The 22,395-nt window shown below is 49.2% G+C and overlaps 1 protein-coding gene across 1 annotated transcript in view; it reads left to right on the forward strand.

Moving 5' to 3' along the window:
• Positions 1-437: 437 nt before the first annotated feature.
• Positions 438-22,395, forward strand: part of LOC146869554 (phosphoenolpyruvate carboxykinase [GTP], mitochondrial-like) — a 124,720-nt gene continuing 102,762 nt past the window's right edge. Inside the window, exon 1 of the mRNA XM_085604894.1 lies at positions 438-739. Coding sequence (XP_085461020.1) covers positions 711-739 — 29 coding nt within the window. The 5' untranslated portion in view covers positions 438-710. The remainder of the gene's footprint in view (positions 740-22,395) is intronic.

The following is a 22,395-nucleotide window of genomic DNA, read 5'->3' on the forward strand; positions in this document are numbered from 1 at the left end:
TTGATTTGTTCTGCATTCCGTCCATCAATTGTGTGTCTTCCGCTTTGCTCCAGATGCCAACGGACCCAGTGATTGGTCAGACCCTCACTGTAACTGCACTGTCCTGCTTAAGTGCACGTTTTTTGTGCGACCCTCCAAAATATTAATCGTCTCTAATATACTGGGAAGGAAAACGATGTGCAGTCAAAATAAATAGAGCAAACACATACAAATCGCAAATACTACAAACATGGCCTTGTAATACTCTGCGTTGGAACCTTGTGTTTTGCGTGTGTGTTTTGTGAGTATATCATGCCCTCTCCGGCCATTGTTCGGAGGATTCTCCCATCAAGTGTCTGCAGGCCGCATGCCCGCCTCCTCCTTACATCCTCTTATTACCCCTCCTCTTTCTCCTCCTCCGTCCACGCCCTCGGGTTCATAGTCCGGCCCCTACCGGTAAATACTGGACTCTGCTTCCCTCTCGACTGGTTCCAAAGGTCCCAAGTCACCTGGGCTTCACAAATAGTCCTGTCCCCTCTCCGGGTCCCCGGACTATCCTTCTTGAGTCTCCTGTCCCGTGAGTCCTGCTCCCCTCAGCTGTCGTTCTTTCCCAAGTCTCCAACTTCTCTGCAGTGTGCTGCCTCCTGTCTCCCCCTCACCGCTCTCTCCGGCTGCAGGGTGCAGACCGGTCTGCAGAGGGCGCAAAGGGACGGTGATCGGGGGCTCGCAACATGCCCCCCTTCTACGGACGGATTTTGGGGTGAGTAGCGCCATCATTTCCTTTACCCTTGTACAGGAGAGTCTCGCGGAGCTCTCAAGTTTCCCTGACGCAGCTTCGAGTTTTTTTCCCTCCCAGAACAGTATTTTCCCTTTGCATTTTGGGTCTTGTAATCCTAATAGGGTCACATGAGAGGTCTGTGTCATCAGAAGCCAAGAAGGGTCCTGTGCGTGGTGTGGGGAGGTATTAGGGTTCACCGTTCATGTGAGCAGTATAAGATACGAGGCACCCGGAGGTTAGTTCATGGACACTGAATACAGTAAACTGACAAGATGTGCAAAAAGTTCGACCAGCAGCGTCCATGCCACTAACGATGCAAATACCCCTCGCTGCTTTACCTGTGCAAGCTTTTATATTCTGCTAATTCGATCCAGTTGGTTTCAGAGACGTGAACCAAGACTGCAACTACCAGAATACACTTGATTGTAACATAAATGCCCGGATGTGGAGCCTTGTGACTGTGGTGAGATGGAGTCCTATCGCACACCTGACATGGGCGGTGTAAAGCAGCTAAGGACTGTCACGGGTCATGCTGGGAGATAGGTTGTGTAGTATGCGTTGAGGGCCCCTATCGGTGGTATACAATGGTATGCGGTTTCTATAGGTGGTATACGATGATAGAACCTGTGTTGTATTTGAAAGTATTGGGTTTCATAAGTCTAGTTTAAGGCAGCCACAATCAGCAGTATAGAAAGGTACAGGGGGTCATCCTTGGTGGTATAGGCAGGAATAAGGGTTAGTTCTGTTGCTGCAGGTAGTTTATGAACAACCTATGTTAATTTGAGGAAAGTTATTGGTTGTATAGGAAAGTATTAGTTCCCCTGTACTCAGATTTAGCAGGTGTAAGGGTCTGTCTGGGCATAATAGAAAGACATGCAGGTTCCTATGGGTGGTTCTGAAAGGTGTGGGGGTATAACTGGATTGCATCGAAAGTTCTAAGGCTTCTATGGATGGGTGAGGGAGATATTACATACTGTTTAATGTTGTGAGCGCTCCTATAGGTGTATGGATGGGATATGGAGGTAGAAAGGTCCCTCAGGGCAGTACGACAGTACATACCATCATACGAGGAACGCTTTTGATGGTGAAGGTGAGTATGAAGTTCGTGTGAGTGGAAGGTGGAATAAGGTGTAAGGATTCTTAAGGGTGGTTTGGAAAGGTATGGCGGTCTCTATTGGTGTTGAGGCTGTATAGGAAAGTATAACCAAATGGTACTAGAGTCTCTGGGGTGGGCCCATTTACGTGTCTCCAGTAGTTTATTCGAGAGAGTGAGGCTCGTTGTCTGCAGTATCAGTAGGTGAGTTAGCAAGATGGGTTTTGAAGGTGTAAGAATGTCTGTGGGGCACATGTGGGGGCTCCTTGGATGTGTGGAAGTACTTGTGTTTGGTGTCAGACCCCTAGATATGATATCTACTAGTCCATGTATTTGTATCAAAAGTGTAAGGATTCCTTGAGGTGTACCAGAGCATGCATGGATCCATTTGGATAAGTCAGAAGGTGTGTGGGTTGTTGCTGTCATGTCAGATGTGAGCGCTCCGGTGGTGATACCAGATGGTGTGTGGCCCTTATGGTAGTACCCAAGGTGAAAAGAGTCCTAAGGTTGAATTAAAAAAAGTTGAGGGTCACGGTGGAGATGTCTGAGGGAGCACAGGGTCCTGGTGGTAATATCAGTAGTATGAGGGCTGCAAGAGTGCCTGCGATGTTGTCAGTGTCAGGTCCTTGGGTGTGATGGAGGTGGCATGAGAGTCCATGGGATACGGGTGAAAAAGAAGGTGCAAACGATGATGCTAGATGTGTGGAATACTGGGGTCCTTATGAGGTGTGAGAGGCCCCTCATTGTGATATCAGAGGATGTGATGGTTCACGTTGGTGTTTCTGTGGTTTGTGGCCTCTAGGGGTAAAGGAGGAAATGAGAAGGTCCATGTGGAGATGTGAGATGGAGTGCGAGCCTGTGGTGGTGATCTCAGAAGGTCTGATAGTCCACGGGTTTGATAACAGGCAGCACTGGGCTCTCTGGGTGATATTATAATGTGTTCTGGTCCGCTTATTTCAGTCACATCTATAGATGCTAGGGCCTATAGAAGTGGCTTACATCTATAAGGACCCTTGGCGTCAGAAGATGTTGGGATACAGGTGGTGTATCAGGTGTGATACCAGTTTGTGGGTGGTGTCGGTCCTGTATTTGGGAATTATAATGTGTGAGGGGCCCCTCTGGTGCAGTGGGGATAGTTGTTGGTGCATAAGTTCAACAATGTGTGGGTTCTACTGGTGGTTTCAGAAGATGGAAGGGCCTAAGAAGAGACATAGGGCACAGGAGGTGTGATCATGAGATCACATGATAAGAAAAAAATGCCTGAGGAGTGATGCCAGTAATGAAAGATGAGAATACCCATCAAGTACTAGATGCGTGTCCTGGCGGACAGGGATCAAGCGCACTGTGACATTAGACACCCCACTCCTTTGGCCAATACTCACTGACTGAACAAACACTCTGCATGCGTGCACCTTACTTGATTTCGAAGGCTGATGATGTCCCCTGAGCAAATGTTGCTCTGTTATAAATAGGGCTTACAGTTTTATGGTATTTATATTGTCAATACATTTCTGTCTGTATTTTTCCATGTTTATTTTTATCATTTTGTTTGTTTATCCATATTTATTTGGGGTAAGAAAACATATCTACGACTAGTGCACTTCTGCACTTATTCAATCAATAAAGGGCATTCTTACTTGAAAGGATGTTAGCTCTTTCAGAAGCCCTGTTTAATGCAGCACTCCTATGCAGTGCAATGAATCATTCGGATTGTAGCACAAGTGTACGCATATCTGCAGCTGTTTAAAGGTTCAAGACACAGACCCCTTTGTACCCTCCGCCTGTCGTTATGCACAGACGAGGCATTGTTGGCAACATTAAGAATCACACAAAGAAAGATGCACTTTCCAGTTTATACAACATTTAAATAAATACAGCCAGAGAACTCGATGGTTTTCTGTCTGTTTGACTTTAAAAATCTGTAAAAATAAATAAATATATCAAATCAGCAAACTTGAAGCCTTCGTTATAAACCTCGGCTGCAGACCTTAAAATGCTTACAGTGGCAATGGTGAATCTCTGACAGCAGGAGCATCTTTCAACTCTCATTTGGAGGATCGCAGGGGTTAAGACGGTAGTGGGACACCTCCCATTGGCTTCATTCGCCTCTGAGGTTTCTCTTTTGTATTTTGTAGTTTCCATAAATAACAGCGCGTGCACGCTCATACACTCGCCAATCATTCAGATAAGTGTGCACTGACCTGGAGAAACATATTCACGAGTTGAAGTTTTCTTAATAGCCTCCTCGGGGGTAGTAAGCGCTATATAAAATACGGGTACAAATGCAATTTTGTTTACTTAGGGCTAATAGCCCTTAAATTATTATTTAATTGAATGCAGGTATAACAGTCACTGCCTGCAGCGAAGATCTGTACGAAACCTGCAGGTCACTGTGAGTCACGGGAACCATGCAAAAAGGGCCTATTTTAGAGTGTATTATAACGAAATCCTTTGACTTTATTTGGGGGGATGGTAACGCCGCGTGTTGCAAGGTACTGAAGCGACAAGACTGTAGTATCCTTAAATGAGACTCGACCCAAATAAAGATGAAATTGCTGAGTTCTTTATTTCAGCCCCCCGCATACAGGAAAAGCACCTCCAGTGCTGACAGTCTTCGTAGCAGAACTGTCTTAAGATAGAATCTAAGAATACAATACATTCTACAATCTAGAATAGTGTGACTCGTCTTAAAGCAACATACTACACAATCCCCCTTCTTAAAGGAAACAAAACAACCACAACAACAAAAAAACAACAAAAAAAAATATCTAAATAAAATCAACTACAATCAAAGATTTCTTAAGATTTTGGTTTTTTAACAATTCTACCACTAGATGTTTTTACGATGTTCTCATTACAAGATAACTATGGTGTAACAGAATCCTGAACATCATGTGAATTGTGTCACCCAGGGGAGAATTGGACATCTGATGAAACCTCCGGCAAGGAAACACTTTTTGGAGAGACAATACAATCATGTGAATCCTCAAGATTAACATCAGAAGATATTCTTGGAATAGAAGAACAATCAGAAGTTACACTTTCATCATTTGAATTAGAATTATCAATATGTTGTGAGAAATCGCATGTATCTAACCACCAAAAATTCTTGCATTTATTACATTCTTCTGTTTCAGAATTATATGAAACTGGTGCAAGACGACTACAATGCCAAACTTCACCATTTTGAAGTAAAGCAGTGTTGTTCATAACCTTGACTTCTAGTTTAGTTTCACTAAACTTGCTTTCGGTTTTTGAAACTCTCTTAGCATTTTTAACTCTAACCCATCGACCTCTATGTAAGTTAACCTGTTTGGTGCCATGTTTCAAATCATAATAGGTTTTGTTTTTCATCTGAGATTCTTTAATATTCTCTCTCACAATAGGTATGTCGCAAGAAACTATTCCACTTTTATTTAACCAACCAGGATTGATTTTTGAATGTGGAATTCTGCCTCTCATTAAAGAAAAAGGACTTTTACTAGTAGTACCATGGATAGTACTTCTATATGCCCAAAGGAGTTTTTTAAATTCTTCTTCTTCCCAAGATAGGTTACTTTTGTTAGCAAGTTGGATAACTCCTTTAATACTACGGTTGGCTCTCTCAACAATACCATTACCGCTTGGGTGATACAATGCCGTGAATCTCTGTTGAATCCCAGAAGCATTTAAATAGTTTTTCATTTCAAGGGATTTAAATTGTACTCCATTGTCAGATAGAATGAACTTATGGAAACCTTCCCTTAAGAAAATATCATCTAAAAATGTTATTACCGTTTTAGTATTGATGATATCTACAACACACATTTCTAACCATCTTGAAAAAGTATCAATGAGTACCAAAATGTATTTCTGTGAACTATCTTGCCAACAAATTGGTCCCATACAGTCAATGGCAACAACTTCCCAGGGACAATTAGGGCAACCAGGAGAAGCTAAAGGTGGATTGGATGTTTTAAGCGTTTTATCAGAAATCTCACACTTCACACATGATCTCACACATCTTTCTACATCTAAATCAATCCTAGGCCACCAATATAATTCTTTCAGACGTAGTTTGGTGCGTGTAATTCCTGAATGTCCTTCATGACATAGATCAACTATTTTATTCCTTGAGTTTTTTGGTGGGACAATTTTATCACCACGTAAAACCAGTGTATCAGAAAGACTTAGTTCATTCCGAACTTCCCAAAAACCTCTCAATTCATCGTTGACAATTTTTTTATCAATTCCATTCCATCCGTGCATAATTAATTGTTTGAGGACAAGTAATATTTGATCAGAGTTCTCTGCTTCGAGCCATTCTTCTTTGCTAAAACTACTTTGAGTCCTATTTGATGATATGTGAGCTACTGAAAAATCATTCCAAGAATTCATGTCGAGCTCAACCAATGGTAAAGACATACGACTTAGAAAATCTGCAGTAAAGTTTTTGACACCAGCCATATATTGAACTTCATACATGAAGTCCTGTAGTCTCATGGATAATCTAGCAATTCTGGCTGTGGCATTGTTCAAACCATCAGTGGTCAGTAATTTAGTCAATGGTTTATGGTCGCATCGTAAGATAAATTTCCTTCCCCAAAGAAATTTCCTAAAATGTTCTACAGCCCATACACAAGCTAGGGTCTACAACAGAGTAACGTTCCTCAGTAGGAGTGAGAGAACGTGATGCGAAAGCAATAATGACTTCTTTGTTGTTCTCATCTAATTGTGTCAGTACGCTACCTAACCACCTGCTACTAGCATCAGTGGTGACAATGGTTTATGCGCAAGGATCAAAACCTTGAAGACTAGGTGCTTGCGCAATGGCTGTTTTTATTTCCTCAAATGATTTTTGTCAAGAAGCACACCAAATAAACTGTGCCTTGTTTTTAAGTAGGGATCACATTGCACAAGTTTTCTCTGAGAACTTGTCCACAAATTTTGAGTAAAATTCTGCAAGTCCTAAGAAAGATCTAAGATCCTCTTTCGATTTGGGTGGAGGAGCATCCTTAATGGCACTTACCAGGCTGGTTTTGGGTCTAATACCTAAGGCACTGACTTCATGACCCAGATATGTCACGTTATTTTCTGCAAATTTACATTTTGAAAGTTCAGCTGTAACTTCTTTGTCTTGTAAGATGCCCATAACTTTCCTTTTGTTCATCATTAATTTTTTTGTTAGGACCCATTATAAGAATATCATCTTGGAAGAATATTATACCTTGCATATCGCCAAAAAATTCATGCATGAACCTTTGAAATACCGCAGCTGCGGACGCTAACCCGAATGGCATGCGGCGAAACTGGTAACAACCAAAAGGAGTACAGAAAGGTGTGAGATGTTTACTCGAAGGATGTAAAGAAATTTGGTGATATGCACACGATAAATCAATCATTGAGAACCATTTTGCACCTTTGGTTAATGAAAGCATTTCATTGATTCTCGGGAGAGGAAATTGATCAATGATTATATTTTCATTCAAATACCTTAAGTCTATGCACATGCGAATTTTCCCATTAGCGCGTCTGGCAATAACAATCGGGGAAATCCAATCAGGTGCTTCAATTGGTTCAATAACTTCTGCATCTAGTAATTTTTTTAAGTTCTGCTTTTACCTCATCTCGAACAATTAGTAGAATGTGACGTACTTTATGAATTTTGGAAATTGCATTGGGTCTGACTAAAATTTTATGTGTAAAACTCTCAAGATTCCCAATGCTGCCACTAAAAACTATTGGAAATTCTTTTTTCTTTTTTTTTTTTGACCTTTGTAAACCAACTTTATTAGTTGTTCCCATAGAAATAAGAACAATTGATTAAATTAAACTGTATAGAGCAAAATAAAAATGTAAAAAGTCCAATTTGATCTTAGGGTCTGTTGACCTACTAAATCAAATACATAAGAAGGGTGACCAGATGCTGGAGGAATAAACCGAATACCAATTACTGAATCCAGTGTTAGTTTATAAACGTACATTTACAGGGGTGATTGCAAGCTGGTTTACCTTGGATAGCTATCAAATGTTAAATTTTTTTTATAATTATTATTATTAAATGGTGATGCAACCATAATACATACAATAAACAGACAAATCAGCATATACAAAATGCACGACCAGAAGACACAGATATACAGAAAAGCAGGAAGGCACTGGGGCATGTCCACAGTTATTAGTAGTTTTCCCTGGATTTTGCAGTCACATGAACGGGGACATTCTGCGGGATACAGTCTGCACACCATTTAGTCCTCCCCCAAACACAATACATATCTTTGTGTAGTCTCTATTTTCACATTTTTCTTCAGATGTGTCATTTCAGTGGCCCTATATATATATTATATGGCATATTGCCGTAATCAGTGCATTCCCATAGCTTACCACCCACCGTTACCGCCGTTCGAGGAGGCACCATCAGCTCCCCGGATTCCGCATCAATTCCCAGTCACAGGGGGGTGATTCTACTATCGCTGCTATCAGGTCCGTCAGGGGACCCACCAACTCGAGCCTGCAGATATTTCGGCTGCAAGAACCCAGCCTCTATTCCTCCACATGTATCACACCTGTCTGTGTCTTGCAGCCCAAAACGGCACATCCCAGCCGGGGTGCAGTACATACCCTGCAAAAATGTATAATGAATGATACGCAACCGGGCACTTGCTGAGATTTCCGCAGTCTGTGAGCAGCAGTATCGCCATTGTTCATCGGTAATGTCCCTTTTCAGGTCAGTCGCCCAGTGCGTCCGCGCCTTGTCATGAGGGATCTCGCATTCCGCTCGTATCGTGCGATACATGCTGGACACCGGGTATCCAGGATTTACACTTTGTACTATCTGGTGTAGTGGCTTCAGTATCTCTGGCTCCCGCGGAAAGCTCGGGAGAATGGCCCGCATGCCCTGCCGCAATCTTACGTACAGAAACATTTCCAGGGGGGTGTGTTGTACGTCCCCAAAGAACTGAGCGGACGTACAAAATTTACCACTACTAAACAGGTCTCCCCAGGTTCGTCTGCCCACTCGAGTGCATAATTGTCTGAAACCTGTCTCCTGCAACAGCGTCAGCCGGGGGTGATACGTCAGAGGCAAAGTTGGGAAATAAAGGGTCGAAACCCCCAGGGTCCTCGTAACATACTGCCAGACGTCAATAGTGCTTGTGATTGTAGTTGGTGCATTATTCCGAGGGCGAGGAGGCGCAAGTATCATTCCATCCAGGGGAATCGGGTCTGCCAGCCAGTAATAGGCGTAATGGGCTTGGGCGCAGGCATGATATAGCTCGAAGTCCGGGATGTCAAACCCTCCATTCAGTGCAGGCCTGGTAAGCACCTTCCACTGGACCCGCGGCCTTCTGCCCCCCAAAACAGTCGTATAAGCTCGGAACGCAGCGTTTTAAGGAAGAAACTCCCCGGGTAGTAAGGGAGATTAAGAAATAGGTATAAAAACTGCGGCAATATCACCATCTTAATCAATGAGGCTCGTCCTGCCATTGACAGGGGCCAGGCAATCCAGCGAGTGACGTTGTCGGTGAGCCGACTCATGGCAGTGCCATAGTTTAGTCGGAACATTTCCTCCCTATCTTCCGAGATCTGGATCCCCAGATATCTCAGGTCTGTGTCACACCATTCAAGTGGGTAGTCCAGTGGGAATTTGACCGCTGCAACCGTCAAGGGAAATACATGCGATTTTTCCCAGTTAATATGAATGCCAGACAGTTTCCCGAAGATTATAAATTCTCGCAGCAGGGGGTTGAGGTTAGTCTGGGGGTCTCGAACATAAAGAGTCAGATCATCTGCGTACATTGATATCAATATTTGTCGCAGGGAGCATCGGAGCGCTCTATCATTATGGTGCTGTCGCAGTCTGCACGCCAGGGGTTCGATCGCAAGGGCGAACAGGAGGGGGGACAGTGGGCACCCTTGTCTAGTCCCTCTTGTAACGGGAAATGCATGTGAAACGCGTCCGTTAACGAGTACCCTAGCCGTGGGCTTTCGATATAGCAGCTGGACCCAGGACACAAATCCCGGGGGGAACCCCATGCAGACCATAATGCCAAATAGATAATCCCATTCGACGGAGTCAAACGCTTTAGTAGCGTCCAGGAACACGACAGCCAATGGGAGCTCCGGCGATACATTCCGTAGGATCGAGCACAGCGTACGAAGATTATGAGAGGTTGCCCTCCCTGGAACGAATCCCGCCTGATCCGGCAGGACCAGTTTGCCTATGAGGAGGAGGACTCGATTCGCTATGAGCTTTGCCAATATCTTGGTGTCACAGTTAAGGAGCGATAGCGGTCTGTAGGAAGCGCAAAATTGTGGTTCCTTGCCAGGCTTTAATATTTGACGTAATCAGGGCTTCACGCATGGAAGGGGGTAATGTTCCACCCTCAAGAGCCTCCTCCAAGAGTTCTTTCAATATAGGGGCCATAGTATCTACATACGTTTTATAAAATTCAGCAGGGAGTCCGTCGAGGCCCGGCGCCCTCCCAGATTTCTGCTGCATTATAGCCTCGCGGATCCCGTCTATCTCAAATGGGGCGCAGAGGAACTCTCTATGATGGTCCTCCAACCATCCCAATGCAACGTCTCCCAGGAACGTCTCGAATTCCAAGGGGTGTCTGCGCTGTGTCGCATACAATTTGGCATAATGGTCAACGAATATATCCTGCACCGTCCCCGTGTCTCGGCATAGCTCCCCCCCTACGTCTGCTATTTCAAGAATATAATTGGAGAACCTAGGTTTCTGTATGGCTTCAGCTAGCGTCCTTCCCGGGCGTTCTCCCTCCCCATACCTCCAAGCCGTCCAGTATTTCCCCAAGAACCTAGATGCTCTCTCAGCCGCATCTGTATATTCCGTTAGCTTGTCCCTAAATTCTGCATGTGCCCGTCCCCTGGCGTCCGGAGTCATCCGCACCTCCAGCGCCATCCGCTCGGTTTCTAGCCTCTGGAGCCTCCCACGCATATCTCGGAGCACCCCACAGCTCTTTGAAATGCACACACCCCTGATCGTGACCTTAAATGCTTCCCATATAATCTCCACCGAAGTCACGGAACCCCTATTTCTCTGGAAGAAAAGCCCAATTTCCCCCTCCAGCTCGGCATGATACACCGCATCCAGCAGTGCTGCGGGCTGCAGCCTCCACGCCCGCTGCGCTCCCCTCCCACCCAGCAGGTCAAGCACAAGGTGTACTGGTGAGTGATCCAAGTATGTGCGCGGCAGATGGCGGACTCCTCCAATGCATGGCCCCAGTCCCCTGGATGTTAGACAGTAATCTATCCGAGGCCATGCTTGACACAAAGTGCGTGCCCTCCATGGATTGTGGGTGCATGTGGCGCCAAGTGTCTATTAGTCTGCCTTCTTCCATGATCTCTCGCATTGTGGCCTGTATGCGATTGTAATGGTGTGGCAGCGCCCTTGATCTGTCCATGACAGGGTTGAAGGCTACATTAAAGTCTCCGCCCCAGATGACGTGTGTGGTGCCTAGCGCCAGTATTTTGTCCCAGAGGACAGTGAAGAAGTCTGGTGTGTCCACATTTGGCCCATAGCAGCTCACTAACGTGAATGTATCAGCTCCCAGTCTCCCCCACACTATCGCATATCTTCCCTGCGGATCCATTAGTTCTCCCTGCGGCACGAAGGGCGCATGGCGCTTTACTAAAATAGCAACACCTCTGGCATAGGAGGAGTAGGAGGAGAAGAGCCTGTAAGTCGCCCATCATCCCGCGAATGTATTACTAGTGTGTGGAGCACAGTGTGTCTCCTGCAATAGTGCAATACTGATTTTATGTTGATCTAAATAGGAGAGTATTTGTCTCTTCTTTCTAGGGTCCCCCATTCCCCTTACATTCCAGGACAGTATCCCTATACAATTGTCAGGCACCCTGCCTTCCGCTCGCTCCATTAATAGTTACAGGAACCTTCCGTATCCCAATGGGTGTGTCACTGTCTACTTCTGTACAGTTGCACATTCTGTCTGAAAACATCTGAACCAATTCTAAACCATTCTCCCTATCCATCCCCCAACCCTCCTCCCACTGAAGCATCCCAACCATGCCAGTACCTCTGTTCCCTCCCCCCCCTTTCCCTTCGCAACTTAACCCCCAACAAAAACAAAGACACTTCAGCTGAATGCCGAAGAGATTCTTCAAAATGGAAAAACACCCTGAGGGATCTCCCAGATGGGGTTGTCACCAGGTGGCTCACAGGTATCACCTGCCTCCCCGGGGACTCGCAGGAACGCGCCGTACACCGTCAGGAAGGCATGGGTGTCCGGTGTGGTCCATGGAAAGTCTTCATTACCAGGACTAGTATACTGTATGATGTGGGGAAATATTTCAACAAGTGGTGCAGGTCCGTCGCCAATGTGAGGTGCACTATTCGCTTCCGCGTTGGTTGCCATCCCACGACAGATAACACCCCTATCAATCAGTCAATGTCCGAGGTGGTAGTCGATTGGGACCCCGCAGTAAGGCGTTCCCCCTTTTATTTCGGCGCCTCAATTGCTTCAAGAAGTTCTCAGCTTGCTGTGGTGTAGTGAAGAATGATTGTTTGCCCTGGTGGGTGATGCGGAGCCGGGCCGGGTAGAGCAGAGCATAGTCTATTTGTGCTTGCCGAAGCTTTTGTTTCACGGGGAGGAATTTTCTCCTGTTCTCCTGCACCATAGCAGTAAAGTCCGGGTATATAGTGAAAGTGACTCCGTCATACTGAAGCTGCTTCTTCTCCCCTGCCACCCTGAGGGCCACATCCCGGTCTCTATAGTTGAGGAGACATGCGATAACGGGCCGCGGAGGTCCCCCCACTGGTGGTCTTGGGTCCAGAGATCGGTGCGCGCTCTCCACCACGAATTGAGAGGATTCTGCCCCCACTGTCGCCATGAGTAGTTTCTCTACGTACAGCTCCATCCTACCTGTATTCGTAGTTTCAGGTATTCCTAGGAGGCGGAGATTGTTGCGGCGGCTCCTCGCTTCCATGTCCTCGCTCTTAGCTGCAATGACTTTCAAGAGTTTGTCCATTTGAGTCATTGTGTGTTGCATGCGTGCAGCAGTGTCCTCCGAGTTTGATATGCGCGTCTCCGCCTCCTTGAGCCGGTTTTCATGCCCATCTATTTTACGCACAATAGTGTCCATTCGTGTGGTCATGTCATCCATTTTGCCCACGATCAAAGCTATTCCCTGTCGTACTTCCATAAGGATAGTTTTCATGTCTACGTCAGGTTCCATCGCCAAGTCGGGGGTTTTCGTTGCCATGGGCTCGATGTCACCTTCCGAGCTCGCCTTGGGATTTTTTTTCGACTCGAACTGGAGCCGAGGCTGGCGAGGATCCGTCTTACCCATCTCTGCGGGTCATGGGTTGCCACTACTAGTACCCAGGAGAGCTCAGGCAGTGGCTCAAATCTTTCCGCCGAGCGACACGTAGATGTCCCTATCGGCCAGTGTTCGGGGCGCTGCAGCACTCGCTGTGTCTGGGGTGCCTTCCCTCTATAGATTGTCCCCAGGGGTTTTTCGTATCGTGGTCTGGTCGTGTAGTGCTCCATCCTCTCCGTCGCAAGCGCAGTGCCACACGGCCTCGGCAGCGGTCACCCTTCACGTAAAGCCCCCGGCCAGGATATCGCCATACACCGCGCCGCGTTGTAGGGTGTCGCGCAATGGAGCGCCTCATAGGCCTCACTCACCGTCCGTTCGAAGGGCGCTCTCCCAGCTCCATGCGACAGAATGGAGACAAGGCCTCTTCAGGTATGTCGCAATGTGTCCGTTTTTGATTGCTCTGTTGTCTCCTCTCGACCTTCGCAGCTTCAATAGCAGCTCCACAAAGCCAGCTCGCACGGCCCGTCCACCCCCGACCTGCCAAGCGCCTCTGTTCCTCTAGGCCTCAGGACTTAGCCCTGTGTGGCGCCTCCAGGGTATTATGTGGGCGATGTCCTCATGCGTCTGCCCGGTTTGTTTTCTTTTTTTTCTTTTTCTTTTTTTTTTAACACCCTCCCAGTCAAAGGTCGCGCTCCCAGTCGCCGCTCCTCGCTGTGCCCACAATGTTTTATTAGCACCTGTGTCACAGCTCCCTGGCGCTACAATAGAGTCGTATACACCTCAGCGCCGCATCCCCAGCAGCGCCGCTATCTGTCAATTCTAGGAGCTTACTTTGTCTTGGGCAGCTCTCCGTTGTCAGGACCAGGGCTCTGCCGCCGCTACCTCTCGGGCGCCTCCGCTCCGGTCTCAGGTCGCCACCGAGGGTCGCAGCGTGCGATCTTCCCAGTCTTCCGGTGCGTTACGCGCTTTCCGCAGTCCGCCCCCACGAGTTCCCTGGACGTGTCGCTCTTTCCTGCCGCTGCAGGCGTTGTCACTCTGGCGCCACAGCGACCTGTCCGCCCCTCTATGGCCTTCTTGTGCCTTCGCAGCCGTGAGTCCCAGACCGTCGTGGCCTGCACACCTCGTGGGCGCACCGATCTCTCGTAGCTGTGTCCTGCCTAGCACGGTCTCCAGTTAGGCAGACGTCTACCTCCGGTCGGGGATGTTACCTCCTCGTATCGGCTCCTCACCCCACCACCAGCCGCAGAACTCGCCAGATTTGTAGACCGATCAGTTCCCCATCAGTGCCATGCATTTGCAGCTCATGCCTGATCAGGAAGGAGGATTAATGGACGGATTATTCCACCGGACTGCGGGAACTTCACCCAAGGGCAGCCATTCCGCAAGTGCGCCACCTAGCGCCAACTTTTGGAAATTCTTCCAAAATCCATTTCTATGTTCTCTGCTTCACACATGACTAACACTTGCTCAGGACTATTGGGATTCAAAATAATATCAAGAGAACGTTGGTCTTTCCAACCTAAAACTGAAGGCCCATCTTGGGCTACATACAATTTACACAATGCCCTTCTACCCTTGAACTCGAATATTAAAGATCTAAAGCCAAACATATCAATTTTTTGTCCAGTGAAGGTTTCTGGGTTCACATCAGTTGGTTGTAACTGTGGGCCAATAGTGTTAACGAATTTATTATCCCACACTGATTTAGCGATGATGGTGAACTGAGATCCAGAGTCCGCTGCAACCTGTAAAATTATGCCACCAAAAGAAATCATACATAAGGGCTTATTGCTATCATTGCTTGTAATATTGACCACAACATGCTTAGTTACACCACTGGAAACATTCGAGTTCTCTAAAGAGTCTTCATCTTCATTGTTATCTGATAAATCAGAATTGCTGTTCGTAATACAAGTTACATGTGATTTTTTTATAACGTTTCCTCCTACAAACTTTGGAAAAATTTCCAATAATTCCACATACTGAACATTTCGTAGATTTGGCAGGGAATTTTTCAAATCTTGCTGTATGAGAAGTACTCCCACATCTGTAACATACAAAGCCAGACTGATAAAGATTTTCTTCTTTTTTAGAGTTAGAGATTTGATGTGGTTTCCAATTATTGTTTTGATAAGATCTAGGTTGCTTGTAAGTAAGACCTTTGTCTTTCCTGGTGTCAGTAATTTTATTGACAGTCACTGTTTCACTTGAAGGAGAAACTGCTTTAGCACATCTTTCTGATAATTCTGCTTTTTTAACTAACGTAATTATATCTTTAAGACTAGCATCACCTTCGATCCAAAGTTTGTCCTGGATACTCTTATTTTTGGTCTCTTATCATGTCGTCATGCAAAGAACCAAATTTGCACTTTACGGCAAGACTCTTTAAAGCAGAGACATGATCCTCAATCGATTCGTTAGTCTCTTGTTTACGTTTATAAAACGTGCGCCTGGATACTGCTGCACAAACAATAGGTGAATAATGGTCATCTAGGTCAGCTGTGGCACATTTGAAGACGTCAACATCACCACTTCTTTCACTTTTCTGCATTTGGTTATAAACTCAGGTCCTAAACAATGCATTAAAATTCTTTTTTTTCTTTCAGGAGACATAACACTACCATTATCCTCAAGAGTAGCAATATAATTAATGAAATATTCTTGCCATTTAATAATAGGTTCTCCAGGATTGGTCAGAAATTCTTTTGGGTTACTTAGAGTAATGCTGACATTTGTATTTTGTGTATTATTGCTTGCTGTGGAGGTTGTACTGGATTCACCATCCATATTCACTTACTTAGAAATGCTGTTGAAGTATTTAATATAATAGAAATATGTAAAACAAATCTTACTGTAGAATAGAGTGAAAACGGTCGATTTTCAGTTTGTAACTCCTTAAAATGTTGAGAATTCCTTGTAACCGCTGTTACAATCGAAGTACTTCACTCGTACTGTATTTCTAATGAATACTCAAGATGGCCACCAGGGTCATGTTGCGTGACCTCGAAGCTTACGCGAGCTGATGTCACCGCGTTGTGCTGCCAAGAAGCACAAAGTAGACGCCTCTTTCGAATCAACGCCGCGCCGAGGAATGGAAGCTGCTGTCATCTGCACGAGGTAAACCACGCTCGCGCCAGGGAACTAACCGTCACTAGATTAAATATCAACAGCGCTTGCGTTGGCAGAAATAAGTAGATTCTTGATGTAATACGCTGGGGATTGAAAGAAATCGCAACTAAACTCACTTAAATGTTGAGTTGTCCGTTGTTGTTCCCCTTCGCGAAATAGTGCTCTTGGTGAAATAATGATGGATAATTTGATTATTTATCCGGTTCAATATTTGGCAGGGGGCTGATCATCCTTGTCGCCAAATTGATGTAGTATCCTTAAATGAGACTCAACCCAAATAAAGATGAAATTGCTGAGTTCTTTATTTCAGCCCCCCGCACACAGGAAAAGCACCTCCAGCGCTGACAGTCTCCGTAGCAGAACTGTCTTAAGAAAGAATCTAAGAATACAATACATTCTACAATCTAGAATAGTGTGACTCATCTTAAAGCAACATACTACAAAGACGTAATAATTATATATGTAGCTAAGCGCTCGTACGCCAATATTTTATCATGGCGCTTCCTGGAAGAGCCACAATAACCAGCACTACCCCTCACCCATACTTCGCACATTCTACCTGCAATGGAATGCCACCGTCTAGTGCCAGTCGGCTGGGACCCGGAAGTTCGTCACGTTCTGAACGGGAGTTTATTGACAGAGCAAAGGTCCCTGACCTGAACGTTATGTTCGAAGCGGATTGTCTAGAATCGGCCAGAGCCCCATACGTGCTTTGTGTGGCACCAGGCGCGCAACACCCATTGGAATCAAAGGGCTTCAGCACCGCCCCCCATCGTGTGTGGCAGCCCGGGATGAGACAGGTTCCGGGGCACATACACAGCCGCACCGGAGCAGTTCACAGGCCTTTAAAATACCATTTGCATGTTAATGAGGCCTTGCTGTTGTTTCACCCCTTCTAAGAGCCCCTGCAGCTCCACTCTGCCTATTGCTTAAAGATTCAGCCCCCCTCCACCCCCCCCTAAATTTTTCTTGGCACCCCACCCCGGAAATTTGGCACTAGTTGCGCCTATGTGTGGCACACAGAGCATTTGGACTTTGTGTTATGACGTAGGCACGCCAGCACGGGCCAATGCGTGCGTGGTACAGGTGTGTGTCTGCTGCTCCACAGCTGAAGATGCGGCCCCCGGGGGAAGTAAGGTCGGCAGACTAGTCTCCCCCCGGGGTGTTCGCGCGTGACCGGGACAGGGAAGTTAGGGGTGGGATAAGGGGTGGGGTCTAGGATAGAATAAAGGGGGCTGGAGGATGAAGTCCTTCCTCTTCCTGTCCCCAGCGCCCCAGGGTGTTTAGGTAGCTCTGTTTGGCTTTGTTCGGACGGCGAGTGGTGGCCCAGTCTGTCGGCTGGAGCAGCTTGGTGTTGCGGCGGCGGTTGAATTGAGCATGGAGGTAGAAATGGGGGCGAAACCTGACGAGGCGGCAGTGCGCGCGGCGCTGCTGCTACTCGGACGAGCGGGGAGATCGGATCTCCTTCGGCTGGGGGTGTTGGAGCTGGCGTGGGTCGGCATGACCCGCACGCCGCGCTCCGCGTCTGCGGGGGTGGCGGCTGCGGTGGCAGCTTGCCTCTAGGAGCCGCCACCGGCAAAAACTCAGTTAGCGGCGCGGGGGAGGGGTAGAAAAACGAGCACGTCCTTGAAGCGCGGGGATCGGCGTCTGAGCCTCCCCGCGCTGGGGCCACATGCAGGCAGTGAGGTGGAGTAGGGGGTGGGGGTGGGGGGGAGTGTTGTTGAGGGGATAAAAGCGGTGGGGGGCCCCTGGGGGCGAGCAAGGTGGGAGCACGGCCGGCACGGGAAGGGGAAGGGTTATCAGGGCCGGGGGTGGGCTTAGTGGAATACAGTGAGGATAGTGACCAGGGGGGGAGAGTGAGGAACAGGCTGGGGAGGAGTTTACGCTGCATCTGTCTGGGAGCGAGTCGGTGGGGGGGAAGGAGGGCGAGTGGGGGGAGCAGCCCATGGACCTCTCCAGAGGGGGCAAGGGGAGGGGTGGGGGCGGGGGGCCAGGGCAAAGGCCCAGTTAAGCGGCGGGGGCGCTAGTGGAAGGGCAGGAGGCCCCGGGCCCCTCCTGAGGTGTGGGGCAAGGCCGCAGGGGTGAATTCAAGGGGGAGGACAAGTGGGAAGGGCTGAACATTGAAGAGCGCATTCGGGAGCAGCGTATGATAATTGAAGAGACGGAGCGCAGGTGGCGGGAGATGTGTGCGGCCAGGGAGGGGACGGCGGCAGGGGGGGTGCCATCGGGGGGGGGGTGCCAACCGGCACGGCCGGGAGATCTTGCGTCGGCGCACAGGAAGAGTGGGGGACAAGCTAGGGTTCGAGGACAGTGGGTGTGGGTAGATGAGGTAGGGACTGACTTGACGTCTCAGAGACCTGGTGGCACTGGGGCCTCCTCGGGCTGTGCCGGTCCGGGGGGGGAGGGGATCAAACCAGCGATGGTTGCTGGTAGAGGCCAGGGTGGGCCGGCGGGGCGCAAGACGGCCTCCAAACGCCGGGGCGAAGCAGCAGGGGGGTCCGCGGCGGCCTGCCCTCCGTCGCGGGAGCGGGCATCGTCGGCGCCGGAGTGTGAATTTGTGCCGGGTATGAAAGGGAAAGGTGCGAAACGTGTGGTGTGTGAGGTCCAGAAGGTGCAGTTTGAGGATGAGTTTGAGGAGGAGCTGGATTATGAGTCTGACAGTGAGGAGATGGAGGAAGGTGAAGTGCATGAGGTGCATAGGGGAAAGCGGCAACCGGAAAGATTGGTGTCTTGCAGGCGCCACAGGCCAGCAGCAGTGGGACACAGATGGAGAGGAGGAAAGCCCAAGTTTCCGGTGGACGGGAGTGGAAGGCGCCAATGAATCTTGCAGGTGAGGGTGCTTGGTGGGAGGCGTGGGAGGTGGGAGACAGGGGGGGACGGAAGAAGGCCTGCAGGTCAGTAGGTGTAGGTGAAGGGTCGGTGAGGGAGGTGGGAGCGCCGTTGAAGGGGGTAGACGTGGCGGGGGAAGGGAGACGGTTCGTGGGGGCTGGTGTGCAGACGGACAAGGTGGGGGAGACAGAGGGGAAGGACGAGGTGGGAGAGAAGCACAAGAAGAAGTTGCCATACCTGGGCCTGGCGATGCCCTTGGGGTCACACTTATCGACGAGGATTTGGAAGCACGAATATGTAGATGTGTTCAAATTGTTGCACAGGGAGATACAGGCCAAGGAGGGTTCGAAGGAAGAGGAGTGGGAATTGACAAGCAGGCCTCGGGTGCCGGTGAATATGGAGAATTGAACGTCGGCCTTTTTGATCTATGCGATCATATATTGTGAAAAGCACCAGGACAGGGCTATCGCGTTATTGAAGTATATGGATATTATACGCAAAGCGCAGATGCACTTTGGGGGGTTCGCTTGGCTCAGCTACGACGAGGAGTTTGGGGCCCGAATCAGTGTTAATCCCGATAAACCCTTGGGGGAGGTGGACCAGGAGTTGTGGGTACAATGGATGTCTTCCACGCAGTCGTCCGCTTCTACGCACGCGGCTAGTGGGCTTCCGGTGACGTATCGTTTTTTTCAGTCTCGTACCGCCCAAACCGGGGCGGGGGGGCAAAGTGGTGTCGGGAGGACAGGCCTCCACTTCGGCGGCATCAGGACAGTCAAGTAAGAGTGGGGGAGCTACCACAGGGGCATGTTGGAACTTTAACAAGGGTTTCTGCACCCGCCATCCGTGTAAATTCAAACACGAGTGTTCTAAGTGTGGGGGACGTCACCCGGTCACACAATGTTTCACACTGGCCACTCCCTCTGAGCAGTGGCGGATTACCAAAGGAAGGGGACAGGCTGGGCCAAAGGGCTCCTACGCCGGTTAAGGTGGAGGCCATGGGTCCATGACTCTCCCGATACCCTGACAGGGAGGCTGCGCGGAAGCTTTACTGGGGGTTTGCAGAGGGTTTTCGAGTGGGTTATCAGGGTCCTCGGGAGCGGAGATGGGCAGAGAATGTGCGGTCGGCGAAGGAATTGCCGGGGGTGGTGGAGGCCAAGTTGCGGAAGGAAAATCTGGAGGGTAGAATTGCCGGCCTGTTTGACACGTGGCCAATGCCTGAGCTCATCATATCTCCATTGGGGGTAGTACCTAAAAAGCAAGGGGAGTTTCATCTGATTCACCACCTGTCATGGCCGGAGGGGTCGTCTGTGAATGATTTTATCGCGGTGGAGGATTCCAGGGTACTGTACGCGTTGGTGGATGATGCGATTGATTTGGTGAGGGCCTGTGGCAGGGGGGCGGAATTGGCTAAGTGTGACATTAAATCTGCGTTTCGCCTCCTTCCCATTCATCCGGCGGATTTTCCATTGCTGGGTATGCAGTTTGGGGGGGCCGATATTTGTGGATAAGGTTTTGCTGATGGGCTGTGCTGTATCCTGTGCGTTGTTCGAAACATTCAGTTCTTTCTTGCAGTGGGCCTTCACAGACAGATCGGGACACCGGCTGGTGTCCCACTATTTGGATGACTTCTTGTTTGTTGGGCGTGGTCAGTCGGGAGAGTGTGGGGAGGCTTTGCAGCAATTTCAGCGACTGGCCGGTGACTTTGGGGTTCCATTGGCGCCGGAAAAGACGGCTGGGCGTAGCTGTTGTCTGTCATTTTTGGGTATCGAATTGGACTCCGTGGCATGGGTGGCACGTTTGCCCCAGCAGAAGGCGGGGGAGATGCAGGAATTCTTGCTACAGGTGGTGGCACAGCGGAAGATTGACTTGAGATCGGTGCAACGGCTGTTGGGTTTGTTGAACTTCGCTTGTCGCGTGGTGCGGGCTGGCAGGACTTTTTGTAGACGGTTGGGCATGGCCATGTCCGTGGCTGTGCTTCCCCATCACAGAGTGCGGATTTCCATGGGCGTTCGGGCGGATTTGCGGATCTGGAACGTTTTTCTGAGCGAGTTCAACGGGGTGTCTTTGGACGACAATATGGTGTGGCAAGTGCAGATTTTTTCGTATGCGGCTGGAGCACAAGGTTTTGGCATTTTCTGGGACGGGAGGTGGTGTGCGGAGCAGTGGCCGGCACATTGGTTGACACAGGGCAGGAGTATTGCATTTTTGGAGTTCTTTCCGTTGCTGGTCGCGATGCAGGTGTGGGGGTTGGAGTTACAGAACAGATCGGTATTGTTCCACGTGGACAACAGGACGGTGGTGGACCTGGTGAACAATCAGAAGGCAAGGGATCTGCGGGTGCTGCGCTTACTGCGAAGTTTTATGCTGCTGTGTCTGCGTTTCAATGTGCTGTTTCGCGCGAAACATGTGCCGGGCGCTAGCAATGACATTGCGGATGCATTGTTTCATTCGCAGTGGCAGCGCTTGTTGGACAGGCCACATGAAGGGCTTGCTCCCTCCCCGCATGACAGGGCCCAAGCCCCGGACTCCCAGGTGTTACCCACAAGGGCAACCCGCACCCCGTCTCCCAACGGAACTCCTGCCTCCGGACAGCCATGTATCATGGGGCCGAACCACTACCGGCTCCCCCGGCCGGGTCAGCCGCCATCTTGGGCGCTGCGCCACGAGGCCGCGTGATCTCGGCTCGACCCTAACCCTGGGCCTGGCCGGCCCCGACATCCCGGCACCACCATCCACCCAGGAGGTGAACGGACCACTTGGCAGGTCAATGGGAGAAAGAAGTGTCGATGGCTCTCCCCCGCCAGGTGCCGATCACCCTCCAGCTCCCCCAGGCGCTGGCTCCACCCCCTGCTGGGTGTCTGGACTCCCTCATCCCGGACCCCCCGACCTCCAAGTGCGAGGGTCCGGACATCAAAGGACGCCAGACCTATAGTTAGGGCAGCTCCAGAGCAGGAAGGCAGTTGTATCCTGGAGTCGAGAGACACCGAGAGAACTCAGCCTTGACGGACTACTGGCGCTGCCGTAGCCCTGCCTTGTGAACTGTCGTCCTGCCTGCTGGCGCTGCCGCGGCTTTCTGCATCATCCATCCTCGGCGGGACCTGCTGGCGCTGCCGCAGACCGTTGTAACGACCACCTTCATCGGGACCTGCTGGCGCTGCCGCGGACCGTGTAACGACCATCTTCACCGGGACCTGCTGGCGCTGCCGCGGACCGTGTAACGACCACCTTCACCGGGACCTGCTGGCGCTGCCGCGGCCCGTCCAAGCTAGAACGCCGAGCTCGAGGATTGTGAGCTACCCACCATCCC

This window comes from Triturus cristatus, chromosome 1_1, assembly GCF_964204655.1.
Source record: "Triturus cristatus chromosome 1_1, aTriCri1.1, whole genome shotgun sequence".
Taxonomy (NCBI): Eukaryota; Metazoa; Chordata; class Amphibia; order Caudata; family Salamandridae; genus Triturus; species Triturus cristatus.